General features: G+C 38.0%; 2 protein-coding genes across 3 annotated transcripts; one reads left to right on the forward strand and one right to left on the reverse strand.

Moving 5' to 3' along the window:
* The first annotated feature begins 1431 nt into the window (after window positions 1-1431).
* LOC119883136 (methylosome subunit pICln-like) lies at window positions 1432-11011 on the forward strand. Of its 2 annotated transcripts, XM_038693669.1 has the most exons (8): window positions 1761-1879; window positions 3484-3620; window positions 5266-5418; window positions 5813-5923; window positions 7804-7809; window positions 8559-8732; window positions 10279-10345; window positions 10489-11011. In XM_038693669.1, coding segments are annotated over exons 1-8 (768 nt in total). In that variant the 3' UTR covers window positions 10490-11011. The 2 variants fall into 2 exon arrangements, with proteins under 2 accessions (XP_038549596.1, XP_038549597.1); XM_038693668.1 differs by lacking the exon at window positions 10489-11011 and having other exon boundaries at window positions 1432-1879; window positions 10279-10349.
* Window positions 11012-12265: 1254 nt separating this feature from the next.
* On the reverse strand, window positions 12266-15189 carry LOC119883135 (aquaporin-11-like; the record flags this gene model as incomplete). Its single annotated transcript, XM_038693667.1, is given in 2 exon segments — window positions 12266-13021; window positions 15073-15189. Coding segments are annotated over 2 exon segments (218 nt in total), but the record flags the coding sequence as incomplete, so codon positions are not given.
* Window positions 15190-16203: the final 1014 nt, after the last annotated feature.

The following is a 16203-nucleotide window of genomic DNA, read 5'->3' on the forward strand; positions in this document are numbered from 1 at the left end:
AGCCCCGCGATGAAAGGAAATAAATACTGTTATACTGCAGCTTCCACCGTGTTTACATTACAGGGATATTACAGAGCGTGAATCTTCCGCCCTCTAGCGGAGACGATGAGCAACTACATTTCAGCACCGTAAAGTTAGAAACGATTGCATGAACACTGCTTCCGGTCAAACATTCATTCAACAAAATAAAATACTTACAAAGCACGGGGTGTAGTTGCACAGTGTGACCACCGGAGGGCATTATAAATTCTCAATGGCCAGAAGCCAAACGACAAAAAATAAAGTTTTTAGATAATTGTGTATTCCCCTTTTGATTTCATTTTATAGTTAATCAATATATTAAGAGATAAGCAACATGTTTTTTTCCCCCAAAACAAAACTTAATAAGTACATTAAAATCATAAAACATACAGTGTAATTAAATAGTGATTGTAATCAAAATTACGAGGTAAAATCACAATTTCTAAAAGCATTTATTGAGCCTTATTGAGTATACAGAATATATGCTAAATACCAAGTGTATTTACAATTAATATACTCAATCAACTGATACAAAACATCCATCCATCCATCCATCCATCGTCAACCGCTTATCCTGTGTACAGGGTCGCGGGGGATACAAAACATTTTATACTCCAAATATTTTATTAATTTTGGTTCTTATCCTGTCTAATTTTATTTTTACTTCTAGTGATTGTGTTCAATTTACAACATTTAAGGTACAAGGTAGTTTATTTAAACGAAAAGAAAGTTTGTTGTCCCTTCATGCTACACACACAGAACTTAACAGATAATTAAATGTGTATTAAAATATGGTAAACTTTAAATAAAATAAAATAATACAATAGGCTCTATCCACTTATTTATATGTAAAGGCTACAGTATATACATACACATACACACCCAGAACATTCAGTGGATTTTTATTTCATTTGCGTGTCGGAAGAATGTGAACAGTAATTAAATTAGTTACTTAAAATTAATAAAATATAATAAATTCATTACTTATTAAATTAATTATTAATTAGTCAAACTTATTTAACTCTTCTATTACAATAACTGGAAAACGGAAACGTATTTCGATATATATCGTTTGAAACACAAATGAAAACTATAATAACTTAACCCAGCCTAAATATTTATGTTATTGTAGACAATAAAAAGTATTCACGTTCACAATATTCCGGCATGTAGTTACGCAATTTAACCACTGGATGGCAGCAAACACTCACGGTGTGTCAAGTTAAGACACAGAAGCCAAGCCAAACTAAACATTTCCGGTAAAACTTTCCAAAATAAAATGCTCAAATTACACAAAACGTTGACGCGGACTGGCTACGTGAATACGGATGTTACGTACTCCGAACACACGTAACGACGCTTTGTTCGTTGTAGTCACGTCTGTTTTTTTCCCCCCGGCCGTGTGGAAGCATCGAAACATCTTGCCGCGATATTTCATCTTTGAAAAGACAGCGTCAGTCAGCGTCCATCACTAGCTTCAACAACACTTTGCTAACTTGTGTATTTCCACACTTTAATATCACGCAACCCGAGTTAACTCTCTCTTTCGTTTATCCCGGAGAAGAAGCGCGATAGTTTGCAGCAGTTTATGCGCCTCCAGCTGTCGTGCGTTTATTTACGTAGAAGTTAAATTAGCAGTCTTGGTCGAGAAGCTTCTTGTTGTCACCGGAATCTGGTTTCTTCTCCCTCCCGCCGCCTCATCCAGCTGGGCCGGAGACGGTAACGGTCGCACACGGACGATGGTTTTACTGAAAAGCCTCCGTCCTCCCACCGATGGCGTGCGGCACGAGCAAGCCGAGACCACGGCCGTGATGGACGGCCAGAAGCTGGGCTGCGGCACGCTGTACGTGGCCGAAACGTAAGTGACTCACGTGGCGCTCTGGTTTTCTCTTTAAACCACCAGTTTCGGGGTTAGTGTTACCAGTTATGTGTTATCAGTGCTTTAAATAGCTTATGTTGAATTATACTGCAGCAAATAAAGAATAATTACAAATTCACACTTCACAACACCTCCAATCCTCGTGCTAAACACTTCCGGAGTAGGCTCTTTCAAAATAATTGATTTGGTGTTCGTGTAGAGGTAGTCAGGTAGAGCTGACACGATTTATCAATTATTATTGTAGTCAGTTGTAAGAAAATTCATCTGCAACACTTCATTCATTCATTACATTGTTTATTTGTTGTTTATCAGGAAAAAAAATGCGTTTGCTAGTTACAACTTCTCAAATCTGAGGATTTATGTGACAGTAAACTGAATGACTGAGGATTTCACTTTGGAAATTAATATTGGGAGTATTCAGAGTTTTTATAGCTAAAAGAAGTAGTTGATTAATCTAATCAGTTGGTAAGGAATAGTTAGTTGCAGCCACACGATTAAGGCCTGGCAGCTAGAGCTGCAACAAATTGTTTGATTAATTGTCAAGTATTAAATTAATTACCAGCTATTTTGTTAATCGATTAATCGTTTTTCTGTAATTAAATAAAAACAACTGCAAAATTCTATGATTCCAGCCTCTTAAATGTGAACATTTTCTGGTTTCTTTACTCCTCTGTCACAGTAAACTGAATAAATTTGGGTTTCGGACAAAACATTTGGAGACATTTTTCACTCATTTCTGGCTCAGAAATGAAAATGATCGAGAGATTAATCGATAATGAAAAAAATAGTTTGTTTGCAGCCCTACGATCAGAGACTTGTTGGAAGTATTGGCTCTCACTTGAGCACGTTCTGCTTAAAAACAATGACTGAACTGGTCTACTGTAATGCACTTTACATTGGTGTTAACCAAGCGTCTCTCTTACGCTTACAGTCAGTACAAAACTCGGCTTCTCGTCTGTGAACTGGAACTCGCGAGCATGAACACATTAGTGCTCCACCAGTCCTGGCCTCGCTCAACTGGCTCCCGGTCAATTTTATAATACATTTTAAGATATTATCTTTTGTTTTTAAATCACTTAATGGGTCAGCTCCTCGCTCTATCTCAGACCTCTTACAAGTTTTACACCCCCTCAAGGTCACTAAGGTCCACTGATCAACTCCGGCTGGTCGTTCCTTAAACCAGGTTAAAAACCAGGGGCAACTGCGCTTTTTCAGCAGCAGCCCCTAAACTATGGAATGAGCTACCTGCACAGGTAAAAATGGCCCCGACCCTCGAAACTTTTAAATCCTGTCTGAAAACTCACTTTTACTCTCTGGGTTTTTACCCAGCATGAGATCTGTTCTGTTTTTGCCCTCCGATTGTTTCTGAAACATTTGTTTGTGTGTCTTTGTTTTTATGTGTTTTTATGTTTTATTCCTTGTGCAGAACTTTGTAAACCTTTTTGATTTTTAAATGTGCTATATAAATAAAATGGATTGAACTTATTCCATATTCCACATTCATGAAAACTTATTTCTGCATGCCTGAAAAAGTACTGAAATAATGTGACACTAAAGTTTTGTGCGTGTTTTCTTTTCCTCAGGCGCCTGCTGTGGTTCGATGGCTCGGGGATGGGTTTCTCTCTGGAGTATCCCACCATCGGCCTCCACGCCATCTCCAGAGACGTCAGCGCTTACCCACAGGAACACCTGTACGTCATGGTCAACGGCAAACTCGAGGGTGAGAGTGACGAAGTGAATGTAATATTTGTTTTAAAGGGTCAATCGATCAGTTTTTACCGTAGATACAAAAATGCTTGATGTCTGTCAGCAAACAAAGGAAAGTTTGTTTGAAGCCAAAATCTGCCGCTTACTGTTAAATACATGTTCATTTTAGTCTTTGGTGTCAAGAAAATCTTGTAGAAAAATATTTACCTGTATATATTTGACTTCTGATACCTTTTACATGTTCACAAGACACTTCTTGTGAGGTGAACGTGTTCACATGAGATATCAAAATTATAAAAATATAATAATTTTTATTGATACTTGGGCTGAACGATTTGGGGGGAAAAATCTAATTAAGATTTTCCCGCCAGATATTGCGATTACAATTAGATTTGTGATTGTTTCTTTTTTGTTTGTTTTTTTTAAATTGAAGTTTTGCTAAAGTTTAATATTCAGTGCCAGTCTATTTATGACGGAAGCAGCACAGAGCAGATGAACCTGGCAGGAAGTCAGACACAGAACGGCATGGAGAATCCAGTCGATTTTCAAAATAAACACCCTTTGAAGACTTCCAATCTTACATCAAAATAAACACAGTTAAAACAGACAAAAAAGAAACAATTTAACTATGTAGCCTACTTAACCATAGTAGAAGCACAAAAACCATTGACAACTGAACAAATAAGCAAAATCTGAGCAAGTCAGCAAAATCTGACAGGCAAAACGCTCTTATTCTGAAATGATCCTTGTGAACGGGCTTGCACAGAGCTGTTATCCGTAGTTGAAGCTCACAATGTGTAGGCTAAACGCTCCTCTGCTGAGACACTTAAGTGTGAGTTGACGCCGGCTGGCAACAAACGTTTTCCTCCAGTTTCGTTTGTTGTTGTAAAATGTACACGCCCTGTGCCTGCTGTGATTGGCGCTTGTGATTGGCGAGCAGATCTGTCGCACAAGGATGACAACGGCATGAATCTGTAACTACATGACTGTTTAAAACGGGTCAGATGCGCTGGATAATTAACCTACATTTTAATCGGCGTCTTCACGATTAGCAAACCGGGTTCGTTCAAATCTCAATTTGAAAACGATTAATCATTCAGCCCTAATTGAGACTGCGTAACGATCCGATTCTTTACCGATACCACTATCGATACTTTACTAGTATTTGGTGACGATTATTAAGACCAGACCCGATTGGCATGAGGTAGTTCTGCACGGCGTGAGGAAAATATTCAATGTGCCATAACATTGTTATATATTGAGATGACATAACACTTGCAATAAATAAACTATATTCAAGTGTGCATATTAGCTGCCTGGTTATTATTAAATTATTTATAGGAACAGCAAAGTCACTATATATAAAGTCTATCTGACATCACAATAGTGAGTGATGTTTAAAAAACTCAGAGGCTGCAGCCTGATGATAAACAGTCCCGGGCCCGTTTAATACTGCGTTTCGGTGCCATTATTAGAAACATTAGCTTTCTTATCCATCGTGTTTCTAGTTAAATCCGATTTGACGCTCGAGACATAACTTTACTTTACAGGACCCGCCAGTCGATAGCGGGATCAATAAGCTCGAACCTTACTGATTTTCTTACACCTGTATGAGTTTATGTGCATCACTCGTATGTTGTCGCCTTTCATTCCCACAGATGAGAATGAAGCAGAAATGGCAGAGAAAGCAGCCGATGGTGAAGACGACGACGACGACAGCAGCAGCAGCAGCGGCGGCGGTGCTGGCGGTGATGATGATGACGAAGGAGTGATCACAGAGATTCGATTTGTGCCCAGCGACAAGGCGGCACGTAAGTGAGCACTCAGAGAGAGAGGAGTGTATGGGGGTGCATTTTTTTTACAAGTGTTGAGCGTAAAGACATTCATAATATCAGAGAAATATAGCTGCGGCTGGATTGGCCGCAGTTTCAGTAAGTCTGGTGATATTCTATATTTATTCTTACTGTCAAACAAATCTCATGAATGTATCTACTAGCACAGACTTCATTTATTCATTCAGAGCTGAGTCCACACGTGGGGGATTCAGCAGCATCGTAGTAAAAACAAAATAAAGTTAGGTTAAATATAACTTTTTAGGAAATTAGTTAGAAGCAAATGTATGTTAACACAGGAAATTTAACAGAGTTTGAGTTTTCATTGGTAATTAGATACTTGAAATGACCGTGTGTGTGTTTTTATATGCAGTGGAGTCCATGTTCTCTGCGATGTGCGAGTGCCAGGCGCTGCACCCCGACCCAGAGGACTCGGACTCGGACAACGACTTCGAGGGAGAAGAGTACGACGTGGAGGAGGCCGGTGAGGAAAAACTCATAAAGATACACACAGAAACATCCGTACAAGTACTTTAATCAGTAAAACAAGCATCCGTGCAGAGGAAAGGAAAATAAAACTACAAACCTCTCTGTTATTTCCTTGATATTTCTGCTGAAGCCGAATGTGCATCCGACTCGGTTTCAGCGTCTGTTCTTCAGCAGCCACATTAATAAAATAGCTTATAGTTGTTTGAAAACATTGTTTGTGTTTTTACAAGCATAAATACTCGTCGTTTGCAGCTCATTTAGATGGTAACGTCCTCGTTTTACTTCTAAAGGTGCTTTCAAACCAAAAGCAAAGCGAGCGTTCCGGGCGGTGAGTTTACATACAAAGTCAATACAAAGACGCGCAGAGCCGCGATTTCCTGTCGGGCGGTAGCGGCGAAGCGAAGGCAACGCAAAGGAATTCGCATGACGCTGAGTCGCGATATAGCCTATCAGCGTTGAGATTGTCCCTACGTCACCGACTGCTTCAGAGCGTTGTGTGGAGAGGGCCGGGCAGAGCGGGCGATTGAAAATCTGCTGGCCGGCTGAGAGCTGCTAAACTTGGGGGAGAGGAGCAGGGAGCAGCGCTCCAGCTTTCGGACAAATAAACACCCGTAGTCGGTCTGGATTATGCTCTGACAACTACGCCGTTTACTCGCGGGAGGAGCTCGGAGTAAACTCCTTTTATTATAATTGGCTTTTTACTTTAGTTTATGAGATTACAACGTTGATTTATCTTCACTCGAGCTTCTCAGCAGCTAGCTTCCGTGCACATCCGGTTCCAGTGTTGTTAGCGTCGTTAGCTCTGTCGGACTACGACTTCATATTTGTATAAAAACCGGACAAAACTGGACATTGCTGGGAGAAAAGAAAGCGAGGAGGTTGAACTACCTGGTGAGTTCAGAATATGTGTAATATAACTTTATTCCATCGTTGTACTTTACTGTGACCAAGTTAGCATAGCATAGACCTGATCAATCCGAACTCCATTCAGAAAACAAACATTTTAGAAGTTGTTGTCCTGCTGTCTTGCTGACGGACCTGACAAAGCATGAATTCACATGTTTAACAAATCTGCATCATATTATATTTATTTCGGCATCAGTTTGATCCGTTTATTGCTATTTAATCACAGCAAAATGTTTACTTTGGGTTCATACAGCTGTCGTAGTGGCGAGTTGTGTTTATTCGCGTTGTGTGTGAACACTCAGCATTTGTCCAGCAATAAACCCCCTGCGAGGAGAGCATTGGCTGGATTAAATTCGTGTTTGGTCTGAATTCCGCATAACCCTGTGTCATAACTCATTTTAAATCTCACTATAGGCAACACAAAGCACTGCTGCTGTCACTAACCTGTATTTGTTCATGATCAGATTTTATCCTCGTTCAGTTGTCTGACAACAGAAACAGAAAAATATGTAAATGAGAAGAAATGCATCATGAATTCGGCTGCATAAAAACACAGCAACTGTGATCGCAGAGCAGGAGGAGACTGAGCTGAGGTTTAACTGCCGCCTCATACAAACATGCAAAATAGTTTTGCTACATATGTGTGAAGCTAAAGCAGAGACTAATTAAATTCATCACTAAAAAAATATTTTAAGTCATTTGAAAATAAACACAGGCATCTAATATAAATTCATATATTACATATTGTTGCTGGTAAGAACTCCAGTTTAATTAGTTTTACCATAATGGAAGGATTTTATCGACTCGTTTGGGTTCAGAAACTTCTCGAGACCCCATCAGAAGTCAGAACTGCAGTTTTGTGCTGACAGTATAATTTAACGTGAAAAGGAAATGTTGACTCTCATTTCTGTTCTCCGTCTGTCTCTGTTTGTCCGTCTCTCCCTGGCTGTCTGGACTCTTTGGTTGCAGAAGCAGGTAAGACTTCCAGCATTCATTCACAACTAAACTCTTCTTCTGTTGAACATCTGTTGGACAATAACACATTCACATTTAGTATAATACACATAATATTTTGTTTACCTGATGGATCTCGGTGGTGAAGCGTCGCAGGTGGTTCATGATATCAGTTGCTGAGATGGGAGATTGAGAGTTTGTCCTTTTTTATGCCTTTTAAATACATTTTCTTTTTAATTCCTGTTCACAGAAAGTTCTTGTTACGTTCTTTTGCTTTAGGTCGCTGAGTTAATGTTGTGGTTAAGCTGCTTTGTCTGTTGCAAAGTCCTAAATGTCTTTGCTAATGATAATAGCAAAAGTTTGTACTTTTGTTTGGCTTGTTTTGCCTTTTGTTTTATTAATGCTGTGTGATTTTACGTTTGTTGTTTTGTTTATTGTATTGCTAATGGGGATCAGAATTAAGAATATTGCTGTATTTAACATTTATAAGTGGTATATAAACATTTAATCAGTGCGTTATGACACGCTTCAAGGGGGATCATGTAGTAATGCAAGTAGATATAATAAGTAATGTATTTGTCAATAACCATCTCCTGTAGGCATCTTTAACTGGGGGCTTCTGTATAAACAGATAATGACAATATATTAAAACAGTTTTACTACTATAAAATGTGCTCATAGCTGAGTACAACTATATTAAATGTTAATATACGTCTCATAATATCACATTGCTGCTGTTGTAGTCACCGTCTCTCTCCTCCCCCGCCCAGAGCACGGTCACGCTGACATCCCGAGCTTCTACACCTGCGATGAGGGTCTGTCGGCGCTCACGCAGGAGGGCCAGGCCACGCTGGAGAGGCTGGAGGGGATGTTGGCCCAGTCAGTCGCACAGCAGTACCACATGGCCGGGGTCCGAACCGAAGAACCAAACGCACAATTTGAAGGTTTGAGTCAAACACACAGCAGCCTGTTTTTTTTCTTTTCTTTAATAATTTATTTATAACTCTTTGTATATAAAATTAAATTATAGATCAGGAATTCCCACTCGACAGACTTTCCTTCCATGTATCTGAAATATTTATCCCCAGTTCTTTACTTCAAGTTTTTCTCATATCTACAGCTGAATATTGAATGTGTTCATGAAAAAAAATGCCTGGAATTAGGTGACATTTATAAAATATCAAAGAGCAGATGTAGAACAGAAAGACTTTCAATATAATCTGAAAATAACAGAAAATGTTACTTAATAATTAGTTAATAAATGTTTCAGTAGTTGCATATAATTGTCCTTAAGCTGATTAAATGATGCACATTTTCCATCAAAAATGAATGACTATGGCAAATTGATGAAAACTCTGTAACAGTTGATAATCTGAGGACATTTCTAACTTGTTTTAGGACAATGAAACTATAACTTATCATTGCGTTTACTTAGTTTTGGGCTTTAGTTTACTGGCCAGTAAACACCGAAGGGTACGGCTCAACTTGCTTGGAACAGTTTTTTTTTTTTTTTTCTCAAAAGTAGTGGATAGTACCTGGTACTTTTTTGTTTTTACCTCGACTGAAGTTCCAGGCGAGCAGAGTTGATACTGAAAGAGAGAATTTTCACTGGAATCAACACTTATGCAACACAGGACATCCGGCACAAACCCTTCATTTTTAAATAACCAACCTACCATCAATAGTGATCTAAAAAAAACAAACAAAAAAAACAGATTTTATGAAATGGCAGCCCGCAAAACCATTCCATGATTAATTGACTACGTCTAGATGTTGCTCTCTTTGGTTGCCGAAAGGGGTGGGCTTTTCAAGGGGTGTGACCCATCCATGTGTCCTTGAGGCGTGCAACCTCTGACACATTGTAAGTCGCTTTGGATAAAAGCGTCTAATGTAGGGAACTATTCGAAAATCATGTCGCATTTCTAGTTGCCGACGAAAGGATCCAGCAAGAGCGTGTGTCGCTTTCAAGATAAAGATTGGCTAAGAATCCCTCCAAATCCCTCCTACCCTACTGCAGTGAAAAATTAACCGAGGAAATTATCTGATGCCAAAAGCGAGCCGAGCCAGACCATGCTGTGCAAAGAAGGCTTGAGGTTCCAACATCCCCGTAATAAGGTTTCAATGGAAATTTTTATGTCCCCATATAAATGATAAAATTATAGGATCTGAAGTTTAAAAGGGGGGGAGCGATCTTGGGTTCATTTAAAAATGGAGAGAGGGAGCAATTTCCACACTTTCAATACTTTTAATTCTGTGACAAATTTAGCTTGAATGTAAGATTTTGATCCTTCTGGTTCATGTTGAATTGGGACTGGGAATAACCTCTTACTGTAAGTAACATAGTTACAGAGAGAGAGACAGGAATGTGTATAAATATACTATATCTGATGCTTATTTGGATAAATAATATAAACAATTTGACAAGATTTTGTTTATGGAATGCTGTGATAGATATTTGTTCTGAGTGTATTTTTTTGTTGTTGTTAATAGATGGTATGGAGGTAGATGGAGCAGCAATGGAGGCCGGTCAGTTTGAGGATGCAGACGTTGAGCACTGGTAACAATGAAACTTCACGTTAAATAAAATATTTTGTAAAAAGCAGCACAACACAATACTAATAAACTCAATCTGATTGTGACGGATTGTTCTCTGCTGTGTGCTGTCTGTCTCGTTCATGTGTTATCTGACTGTTTCTGTAGATTGATGTCATCTCAGCGGCCAATCTAAGCACCAGTGTTGCATCATGGGATTGGAGAAGAGGACAGCAACACTTCTTTTAAGGCTATCAGCTCTTTCTTGTACTCTCTTCCTGTGCCAGGCACTTCTGTTCTCGCTGTCAAACAAACCTTTTGCCCATGTACTTAAAAGTCCCTGCAGTCTTTTGTAGCTTCCTACATATTTGCTCTTATGTGTTGCTTTGGCGTTCTCATGTTGCATTGTGGTGTTGGTTTTCTGCTCATCCTCCTGTCTCCTCCATATAATATTAAACTTTATTTTTTTATATGAACAAAGTGTGCTGTTCTGCACTTCTGTGATGCAACCAGCTACTGTAGACTATTGTGATGCATCCCCACATTGCCCTTATGCTATTCCTGACCGTAAAAACAAAACATAGAGTTTCTGTTTTGTACCTAATGACCAATTTAATATCCGACTGTCTGTCAAGAAGAGTTAATTTCTTTGTATGAAATTGTCAATAAATTCATAGTTTTTGTATGAGTATTTTGCTTGATTTATTATCGTTCAACCGAGATTTAAAAGCTTCACTAAACAAACCTACAGAGAATTATTACTAACTCAGCTCCACTTTTTAGCCTCGTTTATGTCTTGGTTTTATTTGTCTTTCCAGCAGCAGGGTTTTTTTTTTAAATCAACCAATCTCTGATAAACCCACTGCACTCAAACCAGAGCTAAAAGTAGTGAATATTGGACTTAAATTCATGAGGTGAACACACAATGATAATGTTGATGTTGAACTGTTTGTTAGATGTGTAAATGGGCAACTTTTTTAATATGTTCACCATAACAAGCATACACGGTGATGATATATCCGCTTCCTGTTTTAAAATCAGTTACTGTAGCTTTAAATATAAATCAAAAATATCTTTAGTAGACGGCAGCAGCAGATTGAACCACTGGCAGAACAAGACAAATGCAAGTTTTGTATTTGAGCTTTCACACTGAGGGTTACAATATGTACTTCAGGGTTTGTGTGAGCAGATTGTCTATGGTTTTAAAACTGTGATTAGGTTAATAGAGGTACAATAATCATAATGCAGGTCTGACTGTATCTGTCAGCTGCACAATTAGTTATTTTGCCAGATGTGACTGACATAATGTTGATGGTTTAAGGAGCAAAATTATTGAAAACATTGTCTCAAACATCTTAAATATTTCAATATGGGGCAACTGTGCAAATTAATCTTTTAGTAAGTTTGATCTTTTTTTATTGATTAATTTGTCAATAAAATTAATTATGTTTTATAATTAAATGATAAATTGTTTTTTATGAAAACAATAAAAATAGTCCATCACAACTTCCCAAAGGCCAACACCCAAAAAATTTACTTAATCAAAATTGTTTTGTTGTCTTTCTGTTGATTGGCTAATCAAGTTTCAGTCCTACTGTGCACCATTTAGACATGAAAATAAACTTAAATATGTCAATTTAATAATGGGATCCGACAAAACAGCAATTACACATTTTTATTTGCCTTTCCAGTTTTTACAGAGAATTCTAAGGCACCGGTTTAATCTGTGCTAACATTGACAAAGACCTTTGTACAGTACATGCCTACGCTGTGCCTGACTCTTGTGTCACATTAAGTATAACATTTAAATATATAATCTGTCTGTGAAGCACTTTGTTAAGAAAAATGCTACACAAATAAAGTTTATTGTCATTAGTATCACAGAACATCAAATCCTGAACTTTTCATTATAAATATTTCAGTTGATTCATTGATTAATAATAAATTGTGCTATTACACAAAAACAATACTTGGCTCAATGTATATTATTGCAACTACAATCTTGTTTCATTACCAGATATCAGGCTGTGTGGATCCTGTCTGATCCTGAAAATCAAATTTGATTCCATATCTGCCTAAAACTCATGCAAGTACAAGGCAAACTTTCTTTTGTTAGTTATAAATGTTAATATTCCAGTGACATTTTCTGAACAGTTATAGAGGTGATCCAAAAGAAATCGTTTGCAGCGTTTACAGGTTTTGAATCGGAATCGGAGTGTAAATGTAAAATAACTCATGCATAGACATTATTTTTTGTGTTTGACCAACCACCTCGTTAAGGAAAAAGCCAGTCAATTTGCATGCCCTGTCCCAGTTCTGTCTTAGACAAAAACATAACAAATTAGTGTCTTTACTTTTCTGTTTAGCTTCTAAGATGTGCTCTTCAGGTGAAATCATCCAAAAGACTTATTGTCTGGATTATCACAGTCCATTGTGGAGGGGGAAAAAAGTTCAGGTTGAGGTCTTTATAAAAGAGCATGTCAGTGTTCAGTAGTCTTCTTTTTCTATCTGCTGACGACTGAAATCAGCAGCAGCTTAACAGTCTGTCAGAAACAAAATCTCCACGTGTGCTCTGGGTTTGCACGGCCGCCCGGCAATGCTCACGTCGTCTTCTTGGTCTCCAGCGGGAGAGAAAGAGACGGTGATTTCCTCAACAGCGAAGGGACGAGTTTGTCAAACAGCAGCACTGAGCTCATCATACCTGGAACAGCAAGAAGGTAGAAGAAGAGACGAAGAAGAGGACCAAGAAAAAATGTTTATATTAATATTTAGAGAATATTTGATTTGCTTTAACGAACCAACTTAATTTGATAGAACTTCAATCTACAGTTTACATCTCTGTGATATTTCACAGTATGATACTAATGTGAAAGAATGTGGAAAAGGGGTGTTATCTACTTCTTTATCATTGTGTCCTTTGTCTTGTACAAATGATTCATTATCTGTGTATGTATGTATATAAATCAATATGTTTAAAAGGTGAATTATGTTCCTCAGAAATTAAGTGGAGTTGAAGTATTGTAATAATAACAATAATACATTTTATTTCTATAGTGCCATTCAAGATACTCATTGTGGCAGTGAAGCAGGTCTGTAAGGTAGGAAGGGGCTTGGCAATAGACGGCTTTGTGCATGAGGGGGAAAATTTTATAATGGATGTGTTGGGGAACAGGTGGAGAGTAAAAAAGCAGAAAAGTAAATTGCTTCAAAATTGTACTTCAGCAACTCTCCACCGACAACAGGGATCTGTATTCACGCTACTTTTATAATGATAAGACAACTGATGTCATTTCTGAAATATAGGGAGATACTTAATGAGCTGTTGTCAGAGAGAAAGCATGTTAGTCTTTGTGCATGAAACAAATCAGTCATGAGAATTTAACATTTAAGCAGCTTATCAGATTTGTGTCAACACTTTCAACACGGCGGCCAGAAGGCGGCCAGAAAGAGACAGTGACACACACTTAAACACAGAACTGCTTGTTCCCAGACTGACTTCTTATCTTATTAGATGCTAAAAACTAGACCAGTGCTGTCATGTCGGTTGTCTTCTTTTGAGTTATTGCTCTGTCTGTAAAGGTTCTCAGTCATCCAGGTCATAGTTCTCCAAGGAAGATCCTTGAAGATGTTTCATTTCTCATCCGAGAGACTTCTCACAGTTCTGGTTCTGGAGGGTGTTCATCCAAAACTGCTTAGCAAGATCATCCAGGTCCAGAACTGAGGGAGTCTCTCGGATGCGAAACACGAAACATCTTCGAGTATCTTTAACCAAATCTAGTTGCCTTGATGTTAACCTTCTTAGGAGACCTCTATTATGTTTGGTGGCTTTCATCAATACATGGACCTTTTTTAAGTGTTTAACAAACTTTCCACTCAGCAGCAATAATGTTACGTGCTAATAATAATGATCCAATAATACAACATGGACAGTGGCCATTTAGCATAATGACTATTTTTACTATTGATAATTAAAGTAAATTTTGTTGCTAATCCTTCTGTACTTCTGTAACCTCAGTGAACGTTTGAAAGCAGGACTCTTCCTTCAAATGGTTCCTTTTACCTAAATAAATTAACTGAAAGCTTTATCCGCCGCTGTGTACTTGTGTCATATCTGCTGTGTTTTTATTGTGTGTTTTGTTAATGTTGTTAGGATGAAAACGTGCTTTAACATGTCCTTTGGACTAGATTGATGTGTCTCTAAATTTCAGAACGTGATAAAAAGATGTCAGTTCATTCCTCTCAATTGACTAATCGATTGATTGACTTTCACCATTCATCAAATGAATATATGCTGTGCACAGTGTTGGTGAGCATGTCACAGGGTTTCTGCAGCCTTCACTGATTAAAAATATGTCCTTTTAAAGACATTTCTATATAATTTAACACCTGTTTCACGGTCATATCGGCCAAAGTATGAAAGATGAATTTAATAACATCTATATACCATTTTTGTCAGGACTTCCCAGCAGGATACAATAATGACTGATAAAATAATTAATAAATATTTTTTCAACAAGATGAAGAGATGGATTAACCAATTAAAAAATATAAATACAATTAATTTATGGTTTACACATAAATTTCACATAACGTCAGACGTATGAAACAACTAAGCTGAGTTTTCCAGCCCCATTTTACTAAAATCAGATATCTTTGAAGGCCTTTTATTATTTTAGGACACTGAAATCTGAAATCAATGCTTTTTAAAGACAAGCACTGCATCTGATATCAGCATGCATCAGTGGGTCTTACCCAGCAGCGGGCCCAGCCAGTAGACCAGGCAGTACTCCAGGAAGGAGTTTCCACTGCAGGGGAACTGTGTGGAGAAGGCCAAGGCCGGGTTAAACACAGCTCCTGTCATGCTGCCACCTGGACACACACACACACCACACACACACACACACACACACACACACACACACACACACACACACACTTGTATTAATGAACTTTTAAAGACCCAAACTGTTCATTTGTGTACAACTCCTAAACAAACAAGTTTTCAGTTTTTCTCAGTAGAAAGATATATTGTATTATATATTCATTATATATAGCAAAGAAAAGATGGCATACAGAGAAAATAGTTTTAATCAGTTGACTTGTAAATTCTCAGTGTGTCCCATCAACACTCATATCTTCCTTCCTATATTTCCTCAACCTTTCCAAAGTAATGTCAGATTTTTGACAGCAGTTATGATCAGTCAGATAGATAAACTTGAAGTCATTCAAAGGTTAGTGTTATGGTGTTAGAAGTGGAAAAAAAATATGTGGCTGTACAGCTCAGGAAATCATTTCATCGCTGTAATCGGTTTCGTATTTGTTCGTGAGAAAGTTCTTAGAAGAAACATGAGATGTTTGTACAAACACTGTAGTGCTTTATACAAAGCAAATGATGCATCGGGCTCTCCTCTATGAGACACAGGAAGATTTACAAACTAGTCTGTGATGTGATCTGTTGGTTCTCTTCAACCTCACTAACTGGGAGTATGGCTGTTTTTAGTTTACATGTATTAGTTTGTTATTGTGAGTGGGGAACATTCAGCTTCATGACATTCTTTTGGGCATCACAACTTTTAATTTGAATAGTTAGCAGTTATATTAGCAGTTATATTATCAACACCTACACACCACAAACAGAAAACATTGTGGATCATGTGCACAAGAGAAGGCCCACATAGCCCAACAAATCTCAAGTGTGTTGTTAATTTTGAGTATTTTGTTAACAGACCTGAAGCTGAATTAGAGACCAGCTAAAAGTGCCAGTGAGCAAGACACTGAACCTCAGACTCACAGAGGCTGACCTCTGACCTCACATCATCAGTCTAATAAACACTGCAGTTGGACTAATCGATTAGAGTCATTGTCATACCTGCATAAACCACC

Source organism: Micropterus salmoides, unplaced genomic scaffold, assembly GCF_014851395.1.
Source record: "Micropterus salmoides isolate LMB-PRFRI ecotype aquatic unplaced genomic scaffold, ASM1485139v1 Ms_hic_scaffold_3, whole genome shotgun sequence".
In the NCBI taxonomy this organism is placed as follows: Eukaryota; Metazoa; Chordata; class Actinopteri; order Centrarchiformes; family Centrarchidae; genus Micropterus; species Micropterus salmoides.

Excerpts from the sequence above, each read along its gene's own strand:
- LOC119883136 (XM_038693668.1), top strand. The coding sequence starts at position 1,761 with ATGGTTTTACTGAAAAGCCTCCGTCCTCCCACCGATGGCGTGCGGCAC. Across the intron at positions 5,419-5,812 it reads GCCCAGCGACAAGGCGGCAC|TGGAGTCCATGTTCTCTGCG; the intron begins GTAAGTGAGCAC and ends TTTTATATGCAG. Across the intron at positions 8,733-10,278 it reads ACCAAACGCACAATTTGAAG|ATGGTATGGAGGTAGATGGA; the intron begins GTTTGAGTCAAA and ends TGTTGTTAATAG.